This window comes from Cololabis saira, chromosome 8, assembly GCF_033807715.1.
Source record: "Cololabis saira isolate AMF1-May2022 chromosome 8, fColSai1.1, whole genome shotgun sequence".
In the NCBI taxonomy this organism is placed as follows: domain Eukaryota; kingdom Metazoa; phylum Chordata; class Actinopteri; order Beloniformes; family Belonidae; genus Cololabis; species Cololabis saira.
The window spans coordinates 21,357,343-21,384,273 of NC_084594.1; the positions used below are offsets into that span (position 1 = coordinate 21,357,343).

Consider the following 26,931-nt stretch of genomic DNA (forward strand, 5'->3'; position numbering starts at 1 on the left):
AAAATATAGTTATGGTGTTTATGGCACAGTTAGTACAGTCTACATCTGCCACTTAAAGTTTTCAAAACACCTTCTGCCTTTTTTTTCCATGGAAAAAGCATAAATGCCTGTGTGTGTGTGTAGCTGGGTGAGTGTGTGGGGGACTGGAGGTGTCATGAGAGAAAAGGTTCACATAAATGCTGACTGTGTTGCAGTTTGGTCTGTGTGGGTGTCACTCTGGACTGAAGCATCATGGGGAGAGCTGCGCTACAGCTCACCCTCTTTGGGCTGCTGCTGACCTTGGCTGCAACGCTGCCGAACAAGGTACAAGCTCTGCAAAATATGTAAATGTTTATTTCAATGAAGTCACATAATCTATTCAAAGTTAAGTTTTGCATACAAGTACATTTAACTGATAGCAATAGTTTAACATCTGTTGTGTCTGAAAAACAGCTTTATGCTAGTTGCAACACACCGAACTTTGCCTCTAATAAACAGAAAGAGCGGGTTGAGGGACCTCTGTGCTCTCTACCTACAGGGTCATTTCATGTTGTTTATTCATGCTCCTACTAAGTCAACATTTATATGTGGAGCCCATCGGAGATATTAATGAGCTAAATAAATGAGACATCATACCTTCGGTTCTGCGTTGGCACCAAATTAAATGCTCATAGTTGTTATGCTCAAGTGATAAATGAATGTAAAATGGATGTTGTATCTGCCCCATACCTCAGATGGGTACAACATTAAAAAAAACCCTGTACAGGTGGTGTGTGACTGTATACCTCTGCTTGTATTAGCAACCTTGAGCAAAAATCTGCACGTATTTTAACGTTGAAATTACATTTAGTCACTTAAAATTAAAGCATGGAAATAAAAGAAAGAAAAATACAATAAAAAAAAACAATGTAGTGTCAAGATCAAGGCAGCAACAGATCTGGTTCCTAGAGACATATTACATTACAAACCAGCAGAATGCTGTTTCAGTCTACAGAACAACTAAAAGGCTGCCAGAAAAAAGATTTTATTCACTGTTGCTTCGTGCCTTGTGTGTGTAAGTGTGTGTGCTAACATTGGTACTGTAGAGATCAATATGTTTACACAGTCACATGATGGTGGAACGGCCCCCATTTGGGGACAAAGACTCCCCGCATCTAAAATTAATGAATTTAAAGGTTAAAGACTTTTTTTTTTTTTAAAGTTATACTGAAATGTATCCAGAAGTTGTGAGTTACCTGAGGACTTCAGGGAACATAGCTAAGTCAGTCTAACATGAGGAAGGTGTGTATCCTCTAAGTTGCTATTTTGATTTATTCAATTCTGGAGTTTAGGACTTAACATGGGTTTGTTTTGTATTAATTTTTACAACATCAACAATGCAGCTGCCTTCTGTGTCTGTGGTTTGATTAGATTGGAGGGTAACTTTTCAAATTCTGTTTTGCCCAGTGACATTGATATTTTTCCATCAGCTGTACGATCTGCTTCATGTGTATGTTCAGGGTGACTGGGACATCTACAGCTTTCACATCAACGCCACCGTGAACAGTCGCTATGCCACCACTGTCATCAACAGCCGTGTGGTCAACCGTGCAGAGGAGTCCAAGGAAATTGAATTCCACGTGCAGATTCCCAAGAATGCCTTCATCAGTAAATTCAGGATGTGCGTGAAGGGAACATGATCTGTGACTATGTAGCAGTTATTTAAAAACTTTCTTCCCTACCCCTTTTGAAATATTTTTTTGCGTTAATCAAAGAAAAATAGTGTGTTAAACAGTTTTTGTGACATTGTTACTATCATTCCATCAGACTGCTTTAACAAAACAATAAAAACTTGTTGGAGCTAAAGCAATTAGCTTAATTTCTCCAACAGTCTGTGCTCTTCCAAAATTAAATAAAATTAATATAAAATGTGAATTAATCTTTTTAGAAAAATGAAATTCAACCTTTAAAGAAAAATTTCAAAAGAATTAAAGTCTTTATTTGTTAGGACTCTGTCTCCAGTCAGTGCCATGAGCCTGTTTTTCCACTGCAGATCAATTGACAGAAGCTAAACATTAAAAACGATAATTACTGTAAGTTCACTTTTGGTTTTCCCAAACCTTATCCTTATCAAATATTTTCAAGCTGTGTTTAACAAATTTATATTTCACCTCAATTCAATTCAATTCAATTCAATTTTATTTATATAGCGTCTAATACAACAGATGTTGTCTCTAGACGCTTTCCAGAGATCCAGAACATGAACATAAACATAAACATAAACATAAACATAGACATAAACATAAACATAAACATAAACCTCCGAGCAATTATTATATAAACAATGGCAGGTAAAAACTCCCATAGTGGGAGAAAAGCCTTAAGCCAAACAGTGGCAAGGAAAAACTCCCCTTTAGGAGGGAAGAAACCTTGAGCAGGACCAGGCTCATAAGGGGGGACCCTCCTGCCGAAGGCCAGACTGGGGGAGTCGGGGACATCAGCAGCACACAGCAGGCAGGTGGAAGCAACAGCGGGATGACCAGAGGGGGGGCGGGGTGCAGGCAGGCGGAAGCAGCAACAACAGACATCCACGTAGGCAGGTGGAAGCAGCAACGGGATGACCGGGGATGGGGGGGGGGGGGGGGGCCGGGAACACAGGCCAGAACGCAGCTCCCGAGGCTCCAGCCTGCAAACATGCACAAAAGAGAAAAAAAAAGGGGGGCCGGCACAGGAAACTACAGGAACGATGGACAAAAATGATAGCTATGAGATATTTATAATAAATAAAAATGGTAATGGAGAAGAGAGGCAGGGAAAAGGAGAGGAGAAGAAGGGTGAGAGGCACCGCCCAGCGGATCATGTCGGTGCCCCCCTGCAGCATTAGCCTATAGCAGCATATCTACCGCAAAGCTATATTTGAGACTAACTATTATAGTCTTGTTCTATAGCTACAACTATGACTACTGACTCTAATACACTAGAGTTTACATTACCTAGAGATTTACCAACACCAGCTAGAGGTTTACTAAACACCAACTATAGGCTTTACTAAACAGAAAGGTTTTAAGTTTAGTTTTAAAGGTGGAGGCGGTGTCAGCCTCCTTAACCCAGATTGGAAGTTGGTTCCAAAGTAATGGTGCCTGATAGCAGAACGTCCGCCCTCCAAATCTACATTTAGATACTCTAGGAACTACGAGTAAGCCTGCACCCTGGGAGCGGAGAGCTCTGCCAGGAACATAAGGCACTATCAAATCTTGTAAATACTGCGGAGCTAAGCCGTTTTGGGCTTTATATGCAAGTAATACAATTTTAAATTGAATTCTGAATTTTACAGGTAGCCAATGGAGCGACGCTAACACTGGAGAGACGTGGTGTCTCCTGCTGATTCCTGTCAGCACTCGTGCTTCTGCATTCTGGATCAGCTGGAGCCTATTCAGCAAATTACTTGGACATCCTGCTAATAACACATTACAGTAATCCAGTCTAGAAGATACAAACGCATGAACTAGTTTTTCTGCATCACTCTGCGAGAGGATTTTCCTAATTTTTGCAATATTACGGAGATGGAAAAACGCTATTTTACAAACCTGATTAACATATGGTTTAAACGACAAATCCTGATCGAAAACAAAACCAAGGTTTCTCACAGTTGCACTGGAAGCCATCGTAACACCATCTAGTCCCTTCCTAAGATGCTCTGGACCAAGAATGATAACCTCTGTTTTATCTGAATTTAGAAGCAAGAAATTTCTGGACATCCAGTCCTTGATGTCCCTAAGACATGCCTGAAGTTTAACTAACAGTTCTGTTTCATCCAGCTTATAATATACCTCAAAGCATGATCAAGTTAATATCCAATAATAAAGGAGGAAGTATAATCTTTCCTTTTTATAATATTTGCCCTTTAGAAAGGGGTTGTGTATTATGCTTCTCCTGATTTTCAATGGGTTCATAATAGTCTTAAACTGTTATAGCCCTTGTTTTATGTTCATCTACCTATCATATTAAGAGATGCACAACTGATAGAGCAAAAAATATTTTTTTTATAGAGGAGTCATATCTGTAACATTTTTTCTGACAGTGGACTAAAAAAAATGGGGTCCAGAATCATAACTGAAAAGACTTCGACATGGAAGAACATTTCTCTTCTTCATTTCCAATTGAAGGACACTTAGGGTTCAAACAAAGGGTTTCTGTCTTCTGCAGGTTGATGGATGGTGAAGTGTATGATGGTGTTGTGAAGACTAAGGAGCAAGCTCAGCAGCAGTACACGGAGGCTGTGTCACGCGGTCAAAGCGCTGGAATTGTCAGGTATATAAACTGACTGTTCCAACTATCACTATATTTTCTTTGGATGAGTATTTATTAAAGAAAATGTATGTATGTTCTTTGAGACTAAATCACACAAACCCATGTTAATTTTTTTTTTTAGACATTAATTTTTTCTTGTGTATTATATCATCTGCTTTTAAAGATTCTAGCTTATAAACCTTTAGCAAAGGAAATAAAAAAAAAAACAATCACTTGTTTGTTGAATCCATCACCACTAGTCTCAAAACCATGGCTATAATATGTACCATAAACCAATGCGAATTCCTACAAAAATAGATTTTACTGTTTTAGTTCTGTAGGGAGGACAATGGAGGATTTTAAGACCTCCGTTACTGTGGCTCCTCACAAAAAAGTAACTTTTGAACTCACTTATGAGGAACTGATGAAACGAACGCTTGGCAAGTACGAGTTACAAATCCATGCTCGACCCATGCAGCCTGTCAAAGACTTCAAGGTATCTTCCATATCCAGGAAATTGTCGTAATAAAAAAAAACTTCTAGAATAAGTTCTAATAATTGTTTTATTTTATTCTATCTCTGGCAGATTGATGTGCACATTCACGAGAAAGCTGGCATCAGTTTCATTGATGTCAAAGGAGGACTGAGCACCGAAGCCCTTGCTAATGCCATCACCAAAACACACGCAGACAAGCAGGTACAGCACACAGTGATGCTATAGTCAGGGGTGCACATAGCCGGTGCTCGAGGGCCGGTCTACTGCGTGTCTAAGATGTTTCCCTGTTTTAACTTTTGATTCTATTAAGGGTCTTCATCAATGTTACGAGTTAACAATAATGTTTGAGGAAATGATACCAGGAGAACTAACACGTGAAGACAAGGTGGTTTTCTTTTCGGTTTAAATAAAACACGCCCACGGGACGTAACAATCCACATCTCTTCAAGGTCTGGCCAGGGGTCCGTTTCACAAAGCAGGTTCGACAAACTCTGAGTCTAATCCTGAACTCTTAGTTGATCTACTCTGAAATCGGAAACTCTGAGTTTTCGGTTCCAGAACAGCGGTTTAGAGTTAATTTACTCAACTCTAAGTAGTTTCACCTGGAGTTAAGCGCGTGCACCACAACTATAAAAAGCCAGCATCTATGGAGCCCCGATTCGACGAGTCACCATGGCAACGGGAAAGAGGAGGTCTGCCTTTTTCACCCGAATGGAATTAGAGATTTTAATGCGCGCATACGGCGAATTTGAACATGTTTTTCGAAAAAAGAGTAACACCGCAGCACAGAATATAATATAAAATTAATTTAACAGATCTCTACATCATTCACCTGCAATCCTGTGGAACCCCTTGATGGTTTGGACAAGTTTATGATAGGCTTGCCACCCGTCCCTTGAAATACTGAATTGTTCCGTAATTGGAAATTAAAAGTTGCGTTCCGTATTGAACCAATACAGACACATATTATGCTCTTATTTATTCATGTAATAATATACAGGTGGAGGTCGGAAAAATTTTAATATATTGCAAAACTTCATTCGTAGTAAATTCAACTTAAGGTGAAACAAACATTATTTCCCACTACATACAAATTGAGATATTTCAAGCCTTTATTTGTTATAATTTTGGTGATTATGGCTCACAGTTTATGAAAACCCCAAATAAAAAATCTCAAAAAATGAGAATATATTATGAAATCAATAAACAATTCAATCATCAAAATTATAAAAAATAAAGGATTAACATATATTGCTTTGCCTGTAATGAGACTATGTAATATACATGTATTACGCGGTCTGATAACCATCTCCCAACAAATATTTAATTCTCTGCGCATTAATGCTGCACCTTCATCAATTGGGTCTTCATCAAAAGGACATGCCATGTTCGTGACAATGGACTTCTAATATATATACTGACTCTGTTTTTAATGACAGACGGCAGAACTTCGCCAAAACTCGCCTGCTGACTGAATGAATGAGGAAATCAAATGTGCGTGTGGCTCTGAAAGAGGCGGAGACACAGAGAAACTCGAGGTTCATTGAGAAAAACCTGGTCCCGACCAGGTTAGGTTCAGTCTGTTACTACGGTAACTGACCCAGAGCTTAAAGAGCATATTGCAGGTTAGAATTTTTTCAAAAATGATACCTGACCTTATGTGAAAATGACTATGTGAGAAGTTAATGTAGGATTTAATATGTTTTACAAGACATAAGGGCACTTATTCAGAGGAAAAAGTGGCTGATTTTAGCCAAGCTCCTACAAACGCTTTTTTTTTCGACCACCGCGTCATATGACGTAGCACTGTGGAGACGTCTCCACAGCTCTGCCCCATCTGACTGCCCAGACCCCGTACACACGTAGCCGGGTATCTGCTAAACCGAAGATATTTTCCTACGTTTGGACCTGTCATCCACATGAAAACGCAAATAAACGAATGTTTAAAAAAACTCCAGGCAAAGGGAAGATTTTTGAAAACTCTGTTTATGTAGATGCGTGTAGACCTGGTGTAGACAGAGACAACCGGAGTTTTGCGTTTTTCGAACGTCACATTATGCTCCAAAACAACAACAAATCTGCTCTGAGTCTGACGTCTAACGTGCGATCCAGAACTGCAGATGATCCACCATCTGTCCTCCAAGCTATTTATTAAATAAATGGTCTCTGCTCTTGACACCGTTACACCGACGCGGAGCCTACGCCGTAGGGTACGCGGCGACGCGCAGCAGGGCTGCAGCAGCTCTGCGGCGGACACGGGGAAACTCCAGCGCGTTGCCCGAGGAGGAGGCGCGGATCCCGGGGAAGCGGCGCAGCTTCCCCAGGGCTGCAGCTGAGCTGCAGCTGGGCTGCGTCGATTAACACAGCAGATCCCGGGGAAGCGGCGCAACAGAGGCGGCCCGGGGGCTGGAAGACCAGATGATCTACAGGTTTGGAATGCTTATGAAAGTGGTCGAAAACGCAGATCTTCGGTTCTGTGTGGAAGGTTTTTTTTTTAACAGCGATGTAATGTGGATAAACGAAGGGGATTTATGGTCCGCGTAAAATCGACGGCGTAGCCTACGGTGTAGGGTACGCGGCGCACGCAGCGTTCTGTGCGTCGCTGCGTAACCTACGCCGTAGGGCTGCGTTGGTGTGACGCGGACACATAAATCAGCCTTTTAAAAAGCGAGTTTCAGCTGTCAATCAAAAGAACGTGGGGGGACTAACGGGTAACGTAATTATAAGGCTGTGGCCTGTCATATTGGTGTGAATACACATTCACAACCTCTTCAGTGTCACAACTAACATTAAGATCCATTATTTTTCCTATTGTTGAATTCACCGCGCTCCCCAATGCAACGTCACTTCCGGTTCAGCTTTTTCAGATGCGGAAGTAAAATACTCTCACAAAAACAACTCCAGAGGTCACTGTAGTATATATTTATGCGTATTTCAATGAAAATTCAGTTCCTACATTATTTTCCTACACATTGATTCACAGGGGTCTCCAACCTGCAATATGCTCTTTAAGTTCCCTCTCTTTGTGAAACAGGCTAGAGTTACCTCTCTTTCTCTGGTTTGAGTTACCTCCCTTTGTGAAATGGAAAACTCAGAGTTTCCCTCATTTCAGGGTTAACAGACTCAGAGTTTTCACTAAACCTGCTTTGTGAAACGGACCCCAGGTCTGTTAATGACACACCCATATGTATCAGGGTGTGCTGAAGCAGGAAAACATCTAAAACACACAGTAGACTTTCCCTCAAGCACTGGCTTTATCCACCCCGGGCTAATGTCCATTTCCACTCAGCTGGATCGTTGGAGTCAGTGTTTTGGAAATGTATATGGTATGATCTTTTTGTCATTCCTATTTGCCTACACATCTGTTTTGGGAGAAAATCTCACTTTTAAGGTTCTAGGAGTGGTCGGCTGTACCAAAATGAATCACACACACACAACTCGCTTTTGCTATAATGACATATGGATCTTTATTACCAGCAAGAAAAAGCAAGCATTTGCATAGAAGACATCCACACCTAATTAGTCATTTGCTAGGATAAGGTGCTAAGTTATCCCCCGCAAATGGCAGAACACACACAATTAGTCCTTTGCTAGGATAAGGTGCTAAGTTATCCCCTGCAAATGGCAGAACACACACAATTACTCGTTTGCTAGGATAAGGTGTCAAGTTATCCCCCGCAAATGGCAGAGCAATATTCCTCACACACAACTACAAAGGTTTTTAAGGCCTAATACTCTTACCTCGACACGAGACTGGAGAGCCGGCAACAGTCCTGATAAGAGTAAGCCAAGGAAAAAAACGCGCCGGGCGTCCTGCACTGACCCACGGCAGACTCTAAAATCCGAACTTCTGGCTATCGCGTCTTCATACCTTTACCTCAGCACCTTGCGGAGGGGGGGGGGGGGGGGGGTTCCTATTCGCCCCCCCGTCCGCAAGCTCTCAAAATAAGTTTCGGCTCACACAGGACCAAAATCCCGTGCGAACCAGGCTCTTTCTCACAGAAAAACAAGCATTTGTTATGATAAACAGCAGGTGCGTGGCAGACTAAAGACTGAAGCTTTAGTCAACATTGTGTCCAGGGCATTTTCAGGACACAACATTTATTTTTTCTCCCTTCAACATCCATCCACCAGTAACCTACCAATAGCAGAATTGTGTAGATTTGAGTGGGGGTGGTGGGGGTATGGGTTTCCATAGACTGGACTGTCAGAAACTTTAGTATCATCTTCCCAATGCAATATATGCACACGCAAGTTTTTGAGCGATCACAATCAAGAAAGTCATCGCTTCTTCCCTTACATGGTGGAATGAGGGGTATTTTTTATGCTACATAACATTACTTCAGCCAAACTTCAACGTAATGTTACTTCAGCCAGATGTTAATGGATGTTCCAGCGTTAGTTTGGAGGTAAACCTCCAAGGACAAAATATGCTGTCTAACTTTACATTGTATTGGGCCTGGGACGGTCCTGGGCTGAGCTCCAGCACATAGCCTAATAATGGACTTTTTTTTTTTAGACCTCCTGAGTTTGCAGGTTTGCATTCTTCGGGGGAAGAGATTTTCACATTTCAGAAATAAATAAACCAAAAAATGAATAAATAAATAAATTAATCAATCAATGATTTTTTTGTACTGTCAAACTCTATAAGACCTGATTCATGTGGTTTCCAGGCTTGGGTCCATTTCTATCCAACCGTGGACCAACAGAAAACTTGTGACAGCTGTGGAGAGCAAGGCATGAATGGGGATCTGATTATTACTTATGACGTCAACAGAGACACCGAGCTGGGCGACCTCAAGGTTAATTTCCTCAAAGCTGTTATGTGTATAAGGTCTAGTAGCATTAAATGTAGAAAAGTATTTCACAGAAACAAGCTTATTAAAACAAATATGCTTTGTCTGGTCTTCAAAGTGATATAATATTTCAACTAAATGTCCTTTTTGCTCCATGCCAGACATCAGATGGGTATTTTGTCCATCATTTTGCTCCGTCAAGTCTTTCCCGAATACCGAAAAATGTTGTGTTTTTGTGTTTCTTATTGATCAAAGTGGATCAATGAGAGGAAGAAAAATAGAACAGGTAAAATATTTTTGTTGTAGTTTGTATGTCTCTTTTTCTCTGCTGTACATATCAAGTCCATTTTTAAAAACACAATAAATGTGATTAAATTATAAAAATAATTTTAAAAACAATTTACTGTGAATGTTGTTTTTACACAGACCCGAACAGCATTAATCCATATCTTGAATGACTTGGCAGATGATGACTTCTTTGGGATTATTACTTTTGATCGCAGCATTTTTCACTGGAAACGAGAGCTTGTTCAGGCCACTAGCAAACACCTACAAGGGGCCAAGGAATTTGCAAGAAATATGAATGCCAGAGGAGGTGAGATCTTTTACAAAAATTACTTTGACTTAGAAGATAAATACCAGGCTGCAGGATGGGACTGACAATTCTTTTTTCAATTCCAGCTACAAACATTAATGAAGCAGTGTTGGAAGGAGCAGGTATGCTGAATGCACATCCCAGAGAAGGTTCAGCATCTATCCTTATACTTCTAACTGATGGAGATCCCACTGCAGGTTATTATAAAACACACTCGTACACTTACTGGGGCAAATATTTAAATGAATTGAGATTATCCTCTGAATAGTGCCATCTATATATTCTGTTTGTGAAAGCAGCGTGTAGATGAGTCAGAAAACACTGACACAGAAACCTGGTTAGTTTTAACCACGAGAAGTCATTGTTTGGGGTTGGAATCATTTCATGGTTCAGTATCAAAATAAACAATCCTCTACATTTTTTTACTGGTGAAGAAATATATGAAAGATTAAACTATCCTCAGAAAAAGGTCATTTACAGCACAACACAACACAGTCCCCTAAATTATTCACTGATTCTTCAGGTAGCAGTTTCATGGTACTTAATATGTTTTGTGTCTTTACAGGGGAGACAAATCGTGAGACAATACAGTCAAATGCAAAACAGGCCATTGCAGGCAAATTCCCACTGTACTGTCTCGGTTTTGGTTTTGATGTTAATTTTGAGTTCCTTGAGAAAATGTCGCTGCTGAACAACGGTGTGGCAAGACGGATTTATGAAGATTCTGATGCAGATTTACAATTAAAGGTATTTTTATCCACATTATAAATAGTCTTATTTTATTTTCTAAATTGGTACATTATAAACTGAAACATATTCAGCAGAGATGTTACACATTCATAACTTATGTTAACAGGGTTTCTATGAAGAAGTGGCCACCCCACTCTTGACGGATGTGACAATGATCTATGAGGGTGGAGCCAATCTAACTCAGACCAATTTCAGCCAGTATTATAACGGCTCTGAGATCGTGGTGGCCGGTCAGATCACCGACAACAACATTGAAACCTTTGTTCCTCAAGTTTTGGCTGTCTCAGTAAGGATCAGTTCACAACATTAAATCTGATTCAATCCTAATAGGGCTTTTTGACCAAAGTGGTTCCAGTGCTGGTGTGGTGCTAGTGCTAGTCTTGGCACCGGTTGTTTTTATTTTTGCTTTTAAGACCACTGGCAGCGAGGAAAGCACCGACATGGTGCCAAGGAAACAAAACTGGTGCTATGCTGGCCCTAAAACCTTGCTGGGACAGATGCCAGAACCGCTACCTCATAGGCAGGGAGCATAATTCTTGTAACTTACCAAAACAATGCAACCACTTACTCATGCAATAAAAAAATATGTGCACTGTACAGCAAACATGTGACACTAAAAATACTTACTTTTGTCATGAAATGTAAACGCCATCGCAATTGATGGCAAGAAGTTGGATGAAGTTGACTTCCGACTCCAAATAAAATTTTTAGGGCCAGGATCACCATATGCACATACTGAAATGTATTTTCATTTGCTGTTCTGAGGGATTTCACACTCATTTTACGGGTTTTCCTGCTTCCGCTTTGGTCACATGATAAATGACGTAGGATCCAGTGATGTCCAGCCAGTGAAAAAAGCATGCCAGTTCTTTGTAGAACCTGTTTGGAACTGGCAATAGAACCGATTTTTAATTGGTCAAAAAGCCCTATGAGACCCCTGTGAAGTCATTGAACACTGACATGACAATGCATTTGTATGATGACAGAGGGACAGAAAGATGATATTCTCTAATGCAACTTCCTCCATCACAAGCCCTGCTAAAACAGCACCTGAAGGTTTGGTAAGGAGGATTTGGGCCTATCTCACAGTTAAACAGCTTCTGGAGAGAGAGTGAGTTTGATCTGTGCTTTTTCTTTTTGTTCTTTTTTGCAATCAGTTATTCATTACAGGGTATCGTAATTTATTTCTCTACTCATTTCAACATTCAAGTAAAATTAAATTTAAGACATTGTTTAAAACTCTTGCTTTTAGAATAGAAAATTGCCTCAGATTCAAACTGATTTTATCTGCCCAGTAAATCAAACTGAAACAATGTCTACACCATCCATCCACCAAACAACTTCCACCTATCAAGTTTGCAGGCAGCATCCCCCAGATGCCTAGGCCTTCCTTTTCTCACTCATCACCTATAGCTCCTCTAAGGGAATACTATGGTATTCCCAATCAAGCCAAGAGATATTATCCCTCTTCACACTGTGAACCTCTTCAGTGCAAGCAGGAGTTATGACTTGATAGAGCCAAAAGGACCACAAAATTTGTAAACAACAATCTGAAACATCCTGAACAGCATAATCTTTTCTTTGTGAAGATTTCTTTTCATACATTTTATGAACTGAGTCTGTATCTTAGGGCAGTCCTTGCAGAGCCACACTAAATGGAAATTAATCTGACTTATTACCAGCAATCCAGTCCAAACTCTTGCTCTGTTTGTCCAAGAAATGAACAGTTAGTGGCAACAGTCCCAGTATCCTCCGGAGGATACTCCAAAGGGCTCAACCAAATACCTTTTCCAAGTTCACAAAAGACACGTGGACCAGTTGGGCACACTTCCACCGCAGTATAAAGTCCACTCAGCATCCTCCTCTCTCTTTTGGCTGTGGTAAATTGGGACCGACCTAGCTGAATCGGCTCCACCCCCTCCACAGTTAGATGTTCCACAAACCTCTGACTGGTCCTGAATCTACTAGTTGTCCATGATCCCCGATCCCTCCTTCTCTCTCTGAGCTGCTGATCCATGTGACTGGCTATTTCCATGAATGTGATTAAGTCAGCTGGAGGATCACAGGCAGCGAGCTCATCCTTGATCTAGCCCAGTAGTCCCAGTTAGGATTATTGGACCAAATAGTCTCTGATAGAAAGCATCAAATAACGAAGGATCAAGGCTGGTTGGGAAATCAGAAGCACCGGAACATGACAGAGAAGTTTAATTGAGAAGATCCTTGATGTATTCCTTCCATTATCTGACAACATCCCCAGTCAAAGTCATTACCCCCGCACACTCAGTGTACAGGGTGTTGGTGAAGAACCTGATCCGCCAGGCACTTTGACAGAATCTTCTCTGGGCAGATCAAATGTCACTTTCCATAGACTTACCAAACTCCTCCCATTTACAAGTTTTTGCCTCAGTATCCACCAAGATCACTGCCTGCTTGGTCTGCCGTTGCCACTTCAGTGCTTCTGGGGTCACACAAACCAACTAAGTCTGATAGGACTTGTACACTCCTTCACCAGGGGTGTCCACCAATAGGTTTGAGGATTATCACCATGACCACCACAACCTTGCGGCTGTGATTCCTGTTGCCCACCACAACCATGAAGATGTACAAGATGAACAATTAAGATGTCTCCCACGGGTGCCAGGGACATGGAAGTTGTCGGAGATGAAGATGTAAACATCTGACAGGTTTCTCTGCCAGATGTTCCTACCAAACCCTCACTAAATGCTTGGGTTAGCTGAGTCTGATGAAATTCAATGTAAGGATCAGTTGACTTCTCAGCTCCTTTCTTTACCCAAAATTCCAAAACACAAATCTGTAAAAATGACAATGAAATTGATCATCAGACTCTGGTCTAGGATATCCTGGTTCCATTCAGGTTCAGAGGACATTCATTGAATTCACATCCTTCCATGTAAACCCACATAAGGGTCTCCAGCAAAATCCCCTTTGGGATGACTTTCCAGTACCTACCTGAAACTCTAAGAAGGTTGGCTATTGTGAATTAGAGTTTTGAGCAGAAATGCAAACAACAGTTAGAGCTTGTTCCCTGATTCAAAGTCCCAAAGAATCTACCCTTTTGTCTACTGGGAAGAACACCAACCCCAAACTTGTTGCACTCCTGGTCGGGTGCAATAAGCAATTCCACTCAACTTCAATGCCTCACAATATAGGAAATTCCAAAGTGAAAAAGTCTCTTCATGAGGAAACTGGTTCCAGAACCTATGCAGTGCAATGAGGTGAATCCAACTATACAGTGGATACTGAAGTTGTCAGACTGTCCACTGACATTCACCACCCAACCTGACAGAACTGGAGAAGATCTGCAAAGAAGAATGGCAGAGGATCCCCAAACCCAGGTGTCGAAAAACGTGTTACATCATTCCCAAGAAGACTCATTGCTGTACTCGTGTAAAAGGGTGCTTCTACTCAATACTGATCAAAGGGTCTGAATACTTATGACCTTTCTGTCAAGATGAGGTGCCGATTTTAGCAAATGTTTGCAATGAAACAAAGAGGGAAATATTTAATTTCCGTACCCACTGTCTACCCCCATCTATATCTGAGATGTTGAACCCTATACATTGGCTGCTACTTGTCTTGCTATACACCCAAGTCATAAGGTTTCTCCTGCAGGAGGTGGGCTGAAAGGAGAGTGCACTGCTTTATATTATTGGACAATGTTCAGCCAGGGTCCATGAGTGAAGGCCTGGCCAACAAACATTCACAAACAAGTCCTCCCACCAGGCATGGCTTCAGGGTAGGACATTTGTAACTTATACCCAGGCAAGGGACACTGTGCTTCTTTCTGTACCTTCTTCATACAAGCCTGATTGAATTACTCTTAGTCTGGCCTGTATGCTAGGAGGTCCTACCAGAGGTATTTGCTCCCAACAAAATAGCTCTTTGGAACATTCAGGCAGCCAAACCTCTCCACCATAATAAGGCAGTGATTTCAAGGAGGAGAATTCAGTCCGCAGTCTGAGCAGCCCTAACTCTAAATTAGACTTCATACCAGATGCTCCAAACTGAGACCACTTTGACTGCTGTCATTTAATCCTTTAAAACATCAACACTTTAGGTAACTGTGAGTACTTTAAAACCTCAAGAGGGTTGTATAAAAAGGATATACATCTGTATTGTCCTTTACTGTTTTCTTCAGCTGTCTTACTGACATAAACGTCTATGGTACAGGCTGATGTTATCTGGACCAGAAGAAGAGAAAGTGAGGAAAGAAGCATTGGAACTGTCGCTGAAGTACAATTTTGTGACCCCTCTCACATCCATGGTGGTCACTAAGCCTCAGGGGGAGAACACAGACGTGCTTCATAAACCCAAGGAAGGCGAAGTGCCACCACCACGACAGCACCACCACGTAGGACTCGGTAAGAACATGAGTACATTAAGTTATCCTGGATGGATAAGAAAGTGTTCATTACACAATGAGCACATAACTAAACTGTACATCCCCTGGAAGCTAGTGGAAGTGGAAGCTTTGTTAATCCCTCCTGGGGCCTCATACTCAAAACGTGCATGGATTTCTTTGTGAATCCTTGCATTGCATACACAAAAAAAAATTCAGATGTTCAAAACTGTGCATATGCCCAAATCCATGCCTAGGGATGGGAATCGAGAACCGGTTCTTGTTGAGAACCGGTTCCCAGTGTTTCAATTCCTTGGAATCGTTTGCCTTTTTCCCAAACGATTCCCTTATCGATTCCAGTGGGCGTGAATGACGTCACCACGCACGTTGCGCCACGTGCGCATTCGCGCCCAGCAGGAAAACACGGGGACAAAGCGGCATAAACGCTCAAAAGTTTGGTTACATTTTACCAAAAAGGATGACAACAGGGCGACAATTCTTGCAATGTGGACATTTCAACAAAGGGGGGAAACTGTTAGGACTCGGCCGGCTGATGCGCTGGGAGCGCGGAGTCAGCTGGTGTGTGGTAAGGCTGATTTGTGGTTCCGCTTACACCAACGCAGAGCCTGCGGCGTAGGGTACGCGGCAACGCGCACCGTACGGCGCGCGGCGCCGCGTACCTTACGCCGTAGGCTCTGCGTCAATTTAACGCGGAACCATAAATCATGCTTTAGAAGAGCTGCGCCACGCGGATGAGCCGGGCGCTCCGAGCCTCCGGCGGACAGCGGAGCTCCTGACACAGCTGAAGCTGATCAGCTCATCTATGGAGAAGTTAAAGAGCATCTACCACTAGCTTCTCCTTTCATCAGGAGGGAAGAGTATCAGGCCAGAATAGATGAATGTCACCAGCAGTGACTAAGTTTGTGGTGTTGAACATGTTACTGGACATTCTCGTGTAATTGCTACAAAATAATTTGTTGTTTTTCGGTAATTTCTACAGAAGAATATTTATTTTATTATTATTATTTTATATTAAATACATATTTTACTGTATATTACAAATCATTTTGTGGGGACCCTCTGGCACCATTGAGGAGCAGCCCAAGGCTGGGGGCATCTTAAGACCTCATTATATTTTTTTGTTCAAAGATATAAAAGTTTTATATCTTTGAACAAAAAAGATCGGAGAAACAAAGAAATTGAAACAAAGAATCAATTTTAGTATCAACTTTGTTTTGTTAAAACAAAGTTGATACTAAAATTGTTTCTTTTTAGTATTCTAAAATTGTTTCTTCTCCTTTTTTCCAAATGAGAATCGATAAGAGAATCGATAAAGAATCGAATCGATAAGCAGAATCGATAAGAGAATCGGAATCGAAAAAATCTTATCAATTCCCATCCCTATCCATGCCCCTTTTATTTGAACATCACAAGTGAAATTGAACGTGGAGGCAGCAGCACGACACTTCTTCCTGTCTCCTCCCTCAAGTAGATCAATTTGAATATGAAGATGAGGATAAATATCCATGAAAAACCGCTCATCCAAACAAGGAACTTAAAAAAGCAAATGGAAAAAAAACATCGCCTATGAGCTCGACACGCTCCAGAAGTTGAGACGTGGAAAAATAATTTATTTGGTGGCATCCATCCATCCATTATCTTACCCGCTTTATCCCTTGCGGGGTCACGGGGGTCTGCTGGAGCATATCCCAGCTCATTTCAGGTGAGAGGCAGGGGTTAAACCCTGGACAGGTCACCAGTCCATCACAGGGCCACATATAAACACACAAACCATGCTCACAACCACACTCACACCTACGGGCAATTTAGAATCATCAATTAACCTAATATGCATGTTTTTGGACTGTGGGAGGAAGCCGGAGTACCCGGAGAAAACCCACGCAAGCACAGGGAGAACATGCAAACTCAAAGACCCTGCTGGGCCTGGGAGTCGAACCGGGGACCTTCTTGCTGTGAGGCAACAGTGCTAACCACTAAGCCACCGTGCTGCATGATCATTTGGTGGCATTCCGATTTAAGCTATAAAAAAATTGCAAATTGCATTGCATTATGGGTATCATTGTTCCTTGTTTTCTGTTGTGTTCCGTGAAGAGTTGTCGGTTTATTATTTTCATACAGGATACAGAATTAATTATATTCAGCGTTACCATTATCCATCCATCCATCCATCCATCCATCCATCCATCCATCCATCCATCCATCCATCCATCCATCCATCCATCCATCCATCCATCCATCCATCCATCCATCCATCCATCCATCCATCCATCCATCTTCTTCCGCTTATCCGTTCCCGGGTCGCGGGGGCAGCAGCTTCAGCAGGGATGCCCAGACTTCCTTCACCCCAGACACTTCCTCCAGCTCTTCCGAGGGGAGTCCGAGGCGTCCCCAGGCCAGCCGAGAGACATAGTCTCTCCAGCGTGTCCTGGGTCTTCCCCGGGGTCTCCTCCCAGAGGGACATGCCTGGAACACCTCCCTAGGGAGGCGTCCAGGAGGCATCCGATACAGATGCCCAAGCCACCTCAGCTGACTCCTCTCAATGTGAAGGAGCAGCGGCTCGACTCCGAGCTCCTCCCGGGTGACCGAACTCCTCACCCTATCTCTAAGGGAGCGTCCAGCCACCCTGCGGAGGAAACTCATCTCGGCCGCTTGTATCCACGATCTTGTTCTTTCGGTCACTACCCAAAGTTCATGACCATAGGTGAGGGTAGGTGCGTAGATTGACCGGTAAATTGAGAGCTTTGCCTTTCTACTCAGCTCCTTTGTAGCAACCAAAGATTTTGACGGAACAGGCTTGGAGTGTTTCCAGACGGGTGTAGTTTATTGAATATTTGTGCATGGCACCAACGTCGAACACCGTGAAAACTGTGACACAAAATGACACAGGTAAATTAGCCTACAACAGGCACACACTATAAACAACAACTGCATATTAGCGGGCAATACAAAATGACAGAGTATATGAAATACTATACAAATCAATATATACAGTATACAAATGAATCGTACCTCGCTCTGCTGATCAAGGGTGCTAAGGGGAATCCTTGGAAAGCTGCCACCACTACTGTTGCAAAAGGCCACCTGTTTCTATTAACTGACCCTTGGGTGAATAGCGGTCAAGTCAACATGTTAGGCTTTCCCCTGATGTTGATGTTTCCCTGGGCATCTGTGAAGTTACCTGTTGTTGTGCTATTGTGTGTTTTATATTCTACTGCATTTTATCCCTGATGTAAAGCACTTTGTGATTGTATCTACGAAAAGTGCTCTATAAATAAATTTTACTTACTTACTTACTTACTTACTTAGATGGCTTATTCTGCTGTAAATTTCTGCCAGTAGCTCTGCAGATATTTTGATGATGTTGGGGTGAAGAAGATAAGAGCAAAGCTTACTTTGATTGACATGCAGTGGGTGTGTTCCCGTTGGCTTCTCAAGCAACATGGCTGCGCCCCCCGTGAAGAACAACAGGCTTCAAAACTGGTCTTCAGAAACCAATGGTTCACATGACCTAGGCTTTGTCCATTTGTTTTTTAAAGACAATGGTTACGCATGATTGTAAAAGTTGAATTCAATTCTTCTCAAGTTCATATTTATCTATTTTTACGTAAAAGAAAAGAGTAAAAGAAAAAATACTTTGAATGTGTTAGCAAACCTCCCATTGACTACTTAACTTACTTATTTTCATATCGATGTATCTGTTTATTTTTTGCTATAGGTCCTTCTGGTTCACCTGATTTCATATGTATGACTCATCACACTCAGTAAAGTTAATCTGTTTAAATATGGTTGCCGCACTATAATATTGTGTCATTAAACTCTTTTTGTGTCCCTTTTAGTAGAACAACTTGAGCATTCAATCTAGTTCACCATGCACTTATCCAAATTAACAACTGTGCCTTAATGTTTGTTTTTTTTTATTATTATTATTTTTGTTTTGCTTTAGGATTTCCTGTTCATCCTATAAACTCAGGTACGTCTCCTGACACAAAGTGGGCTTAAGCTGATTTGATGTTGGTTGGAAGAGTGCAAATAATGTGTTATTAAAACTCTGATTTTGGTGCCCCTTTGAATAGTACAACTTGGCTATTCAACTAGTTTCCTGTGCATTGTGATCCAAATTAACGACTCAACCTTAATTTTTGCTGCTTCAGAGACTCAAGGATTAGCTTGAACCTGTAATACATGTTATACGTTTTTTTCCTTTCTCTTTTCAACAGGACATGCTGCTCGATCTTCCTCTGGTAAAATTCATAACACACACTGGAGTCACTCTGCTTTGATGCTGGCTGCAATAATATGTTACCAAAACAACTCCTACTCACAGTCAAGCTCAGCTGTGATCTAGGTGTTCTATGTAAAAGCACAGCTTCAGCTTGAGACTCTCCATTCAGTGTGTATAAAGTATGTCCCTCACATGACTTTGGCTGAAGCAGCATCCAAATCTCACGTTTGACAAGGGCCCACAAGTTCTCCAGCATTAACGTGAATCCGATGAGCACCTTGCATGTTTTCAGTTTTCTAGCCAACCACTGCAGTTTTGGACGTGTGTGGGATACAGTATAGACCTGCATCATTTCCATGGTATTTCTCATTGCTGCAATTATCTCTCTGTACCACTACTTACTCGGCACAGTGACACAGAAAGTTAGGGATGAAATTTACCAAGTGGTGAGTCCTTATGTTTGTAAATCTGTCAGTGATATCACAACAGGACAATTAGCTAGTTTCATATCTAATTCCTATTAAAAATATAAAATGCATTGGTGTATTGTAAATGTATTACTAGCAAGGGCTATAGTATCTGAAAATCTACAATAGAGTTCAAGAGAACAGTTGCTTTGGAATTCTGAATTAACCAATAAATGACAGTAATGACTATCAATAAATATGAAATAACTAACTAGCGGGAACCAAGACAAATTTTGGATTTGTTTTGGTTTTTTGGTTCATGATTCCATGAGAACTCACAGACAAGTGACATTATACCACGCCGTATCATACAGGAAGCCTGAACCTGTAATAAATGTCATCATTTATTTTTTGTATTTTTCTATCCAACAGCACGTGTTGCTTCTGCTCCTCCTTACAATGGTAAAATTCACAACACACGCAGTAGCCCCTGACTATCAATAAATGTTAACTAATATTTAATTTTGAACTGTTTTTTTTCAAGGTTTCTTTGGATCTCAAAACAAAGTGCAACTAAGGAAAATACCTCGTATGCATTTAAAGGATTTTGTAGGTAAATATTTGCTGATTTCTCAGCCAGTGTTCTAATTATAGAATTTTTACCACTAACACTCATTCATGTTTAATATTTGAACAACAAAACTGGCATTATGTTTTAACTTTCCGAAAGTAATTTCTAATAATGATTAGCTTTGGATTTTCTGATTTTAACTGTTTATTAGGAATAGGAATAGAATAGAAAACCTTTATTATCATTATACTGGTACAATGAGATTAGGCAGCAGCTCCGTAAAAGTGCACATATGCAAAGACTATGTAAACAAAGACTGTGTAAACAACAAAATGAGAAACAGGAAACATAAATATATATATACACTGTGAAAATAAGTGAATGAGAGAATAATGATGCACATGAATGAGTGGAAGAATATTGCACTTGAATGGATGGAATAGTACTGACAGTACTAACATTTTTTTCCCCCACAGCTGTTGATTTTGTCAGTCCTGTGAGAGCAACAACTGGTAAAGTATTGCGTTGACAAAATTTGTAATTTGTAATTGTTTACATGTAAATCTTATGATCTTAATTTGAATGTAATTCAAATGCTTATTATCCTTTATTTGATCCCTTTACTCTTTTTCAGTTTGAAAAATGAACAGATTATTCTCGAATTGGTTTAATTTAGCCTTTGTTATCTAAGAACTTTCTGTTTTGATATCAAGTATTTCCACCGTTTGTTAACACAGTGTGTCTTTATCATTATAGCTCCTATTTCCCACAGGTTTTTACAAAAAACTGAGAGTGTCTCTCCTCCAGTATGCTTTGACATCATTGGTGGAGCCGTCACCATCAAACTTCTTCGTCATCCTACCAGGGGTCAGTAAAGTATCTTGTTACACGGAGGCTCGTTGTGCAACATAAGGTGCAACATAAACATGATGTAATTAGTAAATCAAAAGATGTCGTCAGATTACTATCCTCGACAACATGCAGAAGACACAAAAGTGGGTTAAATGTTAAAGTTATTTCTTTGAGAGCGATCAGTTCTCAAATTCTACACGCTTCAAACAAACAAAAGCCTCCTCAAATTCATTGTCTAACTATACTAAGCAAGTGCTGCACAGAGTTAAGTCCTCTAATAAATGAGTGCTGCATACAAACACAAGGGTAAAATAGTAATTTTCTACGTTTAAACGAGTTCACCACATAAAACACAAGAGTAAAATAACCCATTACAAATGCAACTACCAAAGCAGCAGACAGCCATATGGAAAGCTTTACCTAAAGATTTAGCTAGCCTTAAAGGATTGGGTAGATGGGACAGTGGCCCTTCAATGGTGTCTTCAGGTCCCAGTAGGGAAGCGGAGAAGAAGAGCTGGTCTTTGAACTCAACCAATCAGGAACAGGAAACCACCCAGCAGCATTTTCCTTCCTGATTGCCACAATCAATGCAGAACTACCAATGCATGAGTGAACTGTAACATGTCTCTTTGACTCATTACTTCTGTGTAAAACATAAAACCAAACTTTTCTTAAATCATCTTGCTTTTAGCTGTGTGTGTTAAATCAAATTTGTCACTGTCCGTGTTTATATTGAGGCTAGTCTCGACTTCATACTTGTCACTGTTACACCAGAGCTGTATGTGGATGGTGAGCTGGATTCGGTGACCAACGGTGGCTTCAAATATATCAGCATCCATGCCAAAACTGACCTGCATGTTGTGGTGAACACGGAGGGAGTAAATGTCCGACAGGGACAGTCATTGACAAGTCACACTGGACAGGATCACGTCACAGCTGGAAGGTAACATTTCACATCGGTGTAAAAAACTATTCTGATTAATTCAAAATGAGTAGAAAAATGAGTGTCATAGAAAGAGTTAATAGAAACATATAGTAACACAAATATACAATAAATAATAAGTACACATGAATCTTTTACTTCAATGCCTTCGAAATTGTCTTCAATGTGTTAAATGTTGTACTGTTGTTAATCTCAATGTTTATGTGTGATGTAGGATGTTGGAAGGGAAATCTATACTAGCTTCTGCATGTCATATGTTTAGAGTCATTCTAGAATTATGCATTTTATGCAAGCGCAAGCGTTTTCATAAAACACTCATACAGTGTTAGTTCAACGTTAACCTATTTTGTATGTGAAACACACCCCTGGACAGTTTGACCTGCAGTGAGTGTGAATGTCTTACACACAGAAAACATTAAGATGTTACTGAACTTGAGAAAAGAGAGAAACAGAGCAGAAGACCCCATACTGTAGGTAAAGGAAAATATTTTTATTTCTCCAATGTTGCAAAGAACGAATGGACTTCAGACCTCACCTGACGGCTTCACAGAAGCTTTTTCAAAGATTATACTGGAGTTAGGAAGGCTAAGCATTTCCCCTATGCTGTAGATTTATATTATCTCAGCTTCACAATTGCTTAACTGAAAGAGGTTTACAGTGAAAGACTCGAAAACCAAAACAAAAGAGAAATGCTAAATTGGGTGATGTCAGTGGTGTCACGACCAAGCTAGCACCCAGGACGCAGTTGCAGGGACTGGAGTAACAAAAAAACCTTTGTGAATTTCAAATATAAAACAACAACAACAACAACACATGCACACCAAGATGAGAGAAATAAAACAGACTATGAAAACTACCTTCTCTCACACACTTCTTCCAACTAGGAATAAATAAAAATGTTACAAAACAAAACTTGCTCCACTGAAAGGAGGAAAACAACGAGGCTATCAAAGGTTACTCGTAAAAAATCAAATCAAATAAAACTTTATTTATAGAGCACCTTTCATGAATAGAATGCAGCACAAAGTGCTTTACATAAAAACAATACACAAACAAAAAACTTGGTAAGGAAACGGCATCAGGGAGCCATCCGTGCCAGGAGGTCCCATAACCCGCCACCAGAACGGTTACTACCAACCGAAAAATCAATCCAGCTTAGCTGGAGAACAAGGGTCTGACACAGAAGACAATCCTTAAAATGGGAGGGACGGCACTATCAAACTTTACAAAACAAAATAAATCCTTCCCCAAGGAGGAAAAAAAGCTACACAAACCATACCAATGAATTTAAACTATCTTATGAAACATTAACAAATCAAACTCTCTCAACTGGAGGAACAACAAGAATCTAGGCGCTGGCTGTGGTCGACGCAATTGCCAAGGTGAACTTAATCAGACAAGAGACACTGGCACAGGTTTATTACCGTAAACCCGGGGTAATGAGGGACAGGTGGAGATAACCAGACCAAGATGCATGAGGGAGGGAAAGTGACCTGAAACAAGAGGAGAGTTAAGACCTTTAAAATAAAACAGGAAATTACAAGACAAAACATGGAGAAAGGACAAAACCCCAGGTTGAACCGCCGCGGTGTGACCAGTGGGCCCCAGGATCGATGCACTTATTCCAAGCTAAAGGATTGCAACTAGATATTAAGAACTATTCCCTTTAATCTATTTTAAGTCTATCTTCTCCAATACGTTTGTTCAGGTGAAAATTGCAGGAGTTACAGTTACATGGTTTTACTGGTATGCAGATCTCTACTCAACTTTGCTACATTTGTTGAGGCGGATATTTTAAAAGAATTTAACAAACAATGCTGTGTTTTCTTTTCTTCTAGTGTGACGGTTATCAGGCGGGACACTGAAATAGATATTTCAGCAGAAGACGTGCGCATGATTATCCATATTCATGAGAAAGATGGTAAAAAACTCCTTTGGCCAGTGTTGACACAGAGGACATCTGCCAACAACACTGAAGGAGTCTTAGGTGAGTGTGTTTACCTAATAAAGACCCTCTTCAGAATAAGATGCTGACCTCCGAAAGAAGTCATGTTGAAAAAAAGGCATATATTTAGTCATCTGAGAGCAACTCAGAACATCTAGGATTTAAAGAGAAATAAAGAAAAACCCAAGTCATAGGCACAAACATCTAAATGGTACAGGGGGACCTATGTGTCTAAGTCCTTTACCAGACGGTGCTCGGTAACTTAAATGGATAAACAAATTAAATATCCCATAGACACTGAAATAAGAATATTGTCCTAATCTGAATAAGGTAAACTCATCCATTGTTATGACTTGTTTTCTTGTTGGATTTGCAGCCTTGAATCCAGCTGTTTATGATGAAGTCCATGATCAGCATTCTACTAAACTGAGGATCGATGGCCACGAGATTTCTGCTACAAAGTACATTTTGTTCATTTGTATTTTTTTGCATTTTTGGTCTTAAGTACTAAAGTATTTTACAGATGTTTGTCTTTCTTCCGCAGTTCCACTGCTGTTGACTACAGTATTGCCTCTCCTTTGGAAATGCGCTGCTGGCTCGTTTCAGCTGATGTCATCCTGCCGAGCCCCCTGATTGAGTTCCCTCATCCACTACTCCAACGGGGAAAATTTTGAATCATTTAATAGTATGCCGATTAAAAGAAAAAAAAAGACGAATACCACAACCTGTTACTAACAAAAAAGATTTCCCTGATTTTTTACGTAAACTAAATTAATCAATTAAAGATCACTAATACAATGTAATACTGCCAAGAAATAAAGAAAATTCTGAATTTGTGGAGGCATTGTTTCCTGGAGAGAACAACACTGTATGATATCCAATTACCTAATAAAATGATCTCAATCTACATATTGACAGGAATATATATTCATTTCCTCCTTGTTGTCAGATACTTTGTACAATAAAAAGATTAAAATGATGCATTAAACCGAACTACACTGTTGTAGTTACATGGGTCTTCTTACTTTTTGTGTAACAGAGATATACTGAATATTGGTAAATGAAAACCCACTACGTCAGGACAAAACAAGTCATAAAGCTTGTTACTGCTACAAGCCTTGGGGGTCCAAGTACAGTATCCCTCGCAATAACACGGTTCACCTTTCACGGTCTCGCTGATTCAGGGATTTGCATTGTGCATTGTGTTCTGCATTCTGATTGACTAAACAGTCACCCCGCTTCTTCACTTCCTGTGTGTCAATAGCGTTACGGTTTAATATGTACTGTACATGTACGTAAAACAGCTTGCCAAATTTAAGTTTGCAAATTTTCTTCAAAACCCATAATGTCGAGAAAACGTTCTGCACCGATTCTCCCCTTCAAATCCAATTACTCGGGTCGCGGTGGGATCTCCGCAATTTGAAGCCTTGTATAATAATTGTAAAAAAAATAAAGGTTACTACTTCACGGATTTCCCCTATCATAACCCCCCGCGAAAAACAAGGGATTACTGTATATAAAATAAATCCAAACAAACAGAAAAACTCTTAAAGCTCACAGTTTAAGGCTATAAAGCTAGTTTTAATTCTCAAAGATTTAATTAAAACCAGACACTGATGTATATACAGTAGATGTCTATGTCAGATATATTAACTGTCTTCGTGAAAACCTTCTGCATTGCCAACTTTTCTTTTTTCTTAGTCTCATATCTCCTCCCTGGTAGCTCCATCTCCAGCATCATTCAACCAATCTATTCATTATCCTTCCTCTTTAGGAACGCAAACTATTTCAATTAAGCCTCTCTTACTTTGCTTCCAAGTCATCTAAACATGGCTTTTATTAGTTGCTGTCTCCAAGATATAAAATATTATGGTTTAGGGTTGTTTTGTGTTTGGGATGTGTTTTCTTCTTCTGAGTCTTGAGTTTTTTGGGTTGTGTTAGTCTAGTTCCTGTTTTATTCAGGTCTGAATACAAGGATGCAAGGATGCACACACTTCAGGTGTCACGCAAAATTACGTATTTTACGGGCGATGGGTATGGAGGTACAAAAATGTCTCAATAGCAACAAATACTTCATGTTTTTCCACGAGCCACAATATGCTTTCAATTACAGCAATGACATTTATGTGCCTGTTGTATCAGGCTAAGACCTACAAAAAAGTCTCTTGGACCCATGCTCTAACTCACACAGGAAGTCACACACATTATGAACAAAATACGTGACTTTTCATGTATTTTATATTATACCAACTCCTCCTAGAGATCTGATCAGATTTGTTATGTATCAGACCGTGAGGCAGCGTGAGGTAAACTGAATAAAGTTTTATTGACATCCGTCAGGTACCTGTAAACCATCATGCTATCAGTGTTACAGGATCATCTACTGGTGACTTCCAGTACAGCACTCATGACATCTCCCTTTCTTTAGATTTTTTTTTTCTTTTGTAATATACAAACTCAGTTTCATAACAAAAATGTGTTAACATACTTAACTGTTTCTCTAATCTGTACTACAGCTAATAACTCAGTTTCTACTAATATCACATTATAAACTACAACACAGTTGTCTATAAACTTACAACTAATTAGTAGGTCAATTCAATAGGACAAGAAACATTTTGGAACAGATTTTTTTTTAACATGTGTCCTTATTCTTTGAATCTTAGAGGAACTCTTATTGGCCTCCCATAACGTGTGGTTTTCACAGTCTCATTTGTTTTGTTCA

At 40.4% G+C, this 26,931-nt stretch overlaps 2 protein-coding genes across 2 annotated transcripts; both read left to right on the forward strand.

Moving 5' to 3' along the window:
• Positions 1–213: 213 nt before the first annotated feature.
• LOC133448553 (inter-alpha-trypsin inhibitor heavy chain H3-like) lies at positions 214–21,132 on the forward strand. Its single transcript, XM_061727194.1, is given in 19 exon segments — positions 214–303; positions 1,479–1,639; positions 4,165–4,269; positions 4,582–4,744; positions 4,835–4,945; positions 9,418–9,546; positions 9,702–9,767; positions 9,770–9,826; positions 9,967–10,135; positions 10,222–10,332; positions 10,701–10,882; positions 10,992–11,171; positions 11,872–11,996; positions 15,077–15,267; positions 19,210–19,236; positions 19,484–19,507; positions 20,328–20,357; positions 20,440–20,508; positions 20,943–21,132. Coding segments are annotated over 19 exon segments (2,025 nt in total). The 5' UTR covers positions 214–231; the 3' UTR covers positions 20,996–21,132.
• A 20-nt stretch (positions 21,133–21,152) lies between these two features.
• LOC133449145 (uncharacterized) lies at positions 21,153–25,194 on the forward strand (the record flags this gene model as incomplete). The annotated part of the gene is made up of 5 exons (XM_061728276.1): positions 21,153–21,333; positions 22,093–22,261; positions 24,100–24,248; positions 24,583–24,667; positions 24,751–25,194. Coding segments are annotated over 5 exons (714 nt in total), but the record flags the coding sequence as incomplete, so codon positions are not given.
• Positions 25,195–26,931: the final 1,737 nt, after the last annotated feature.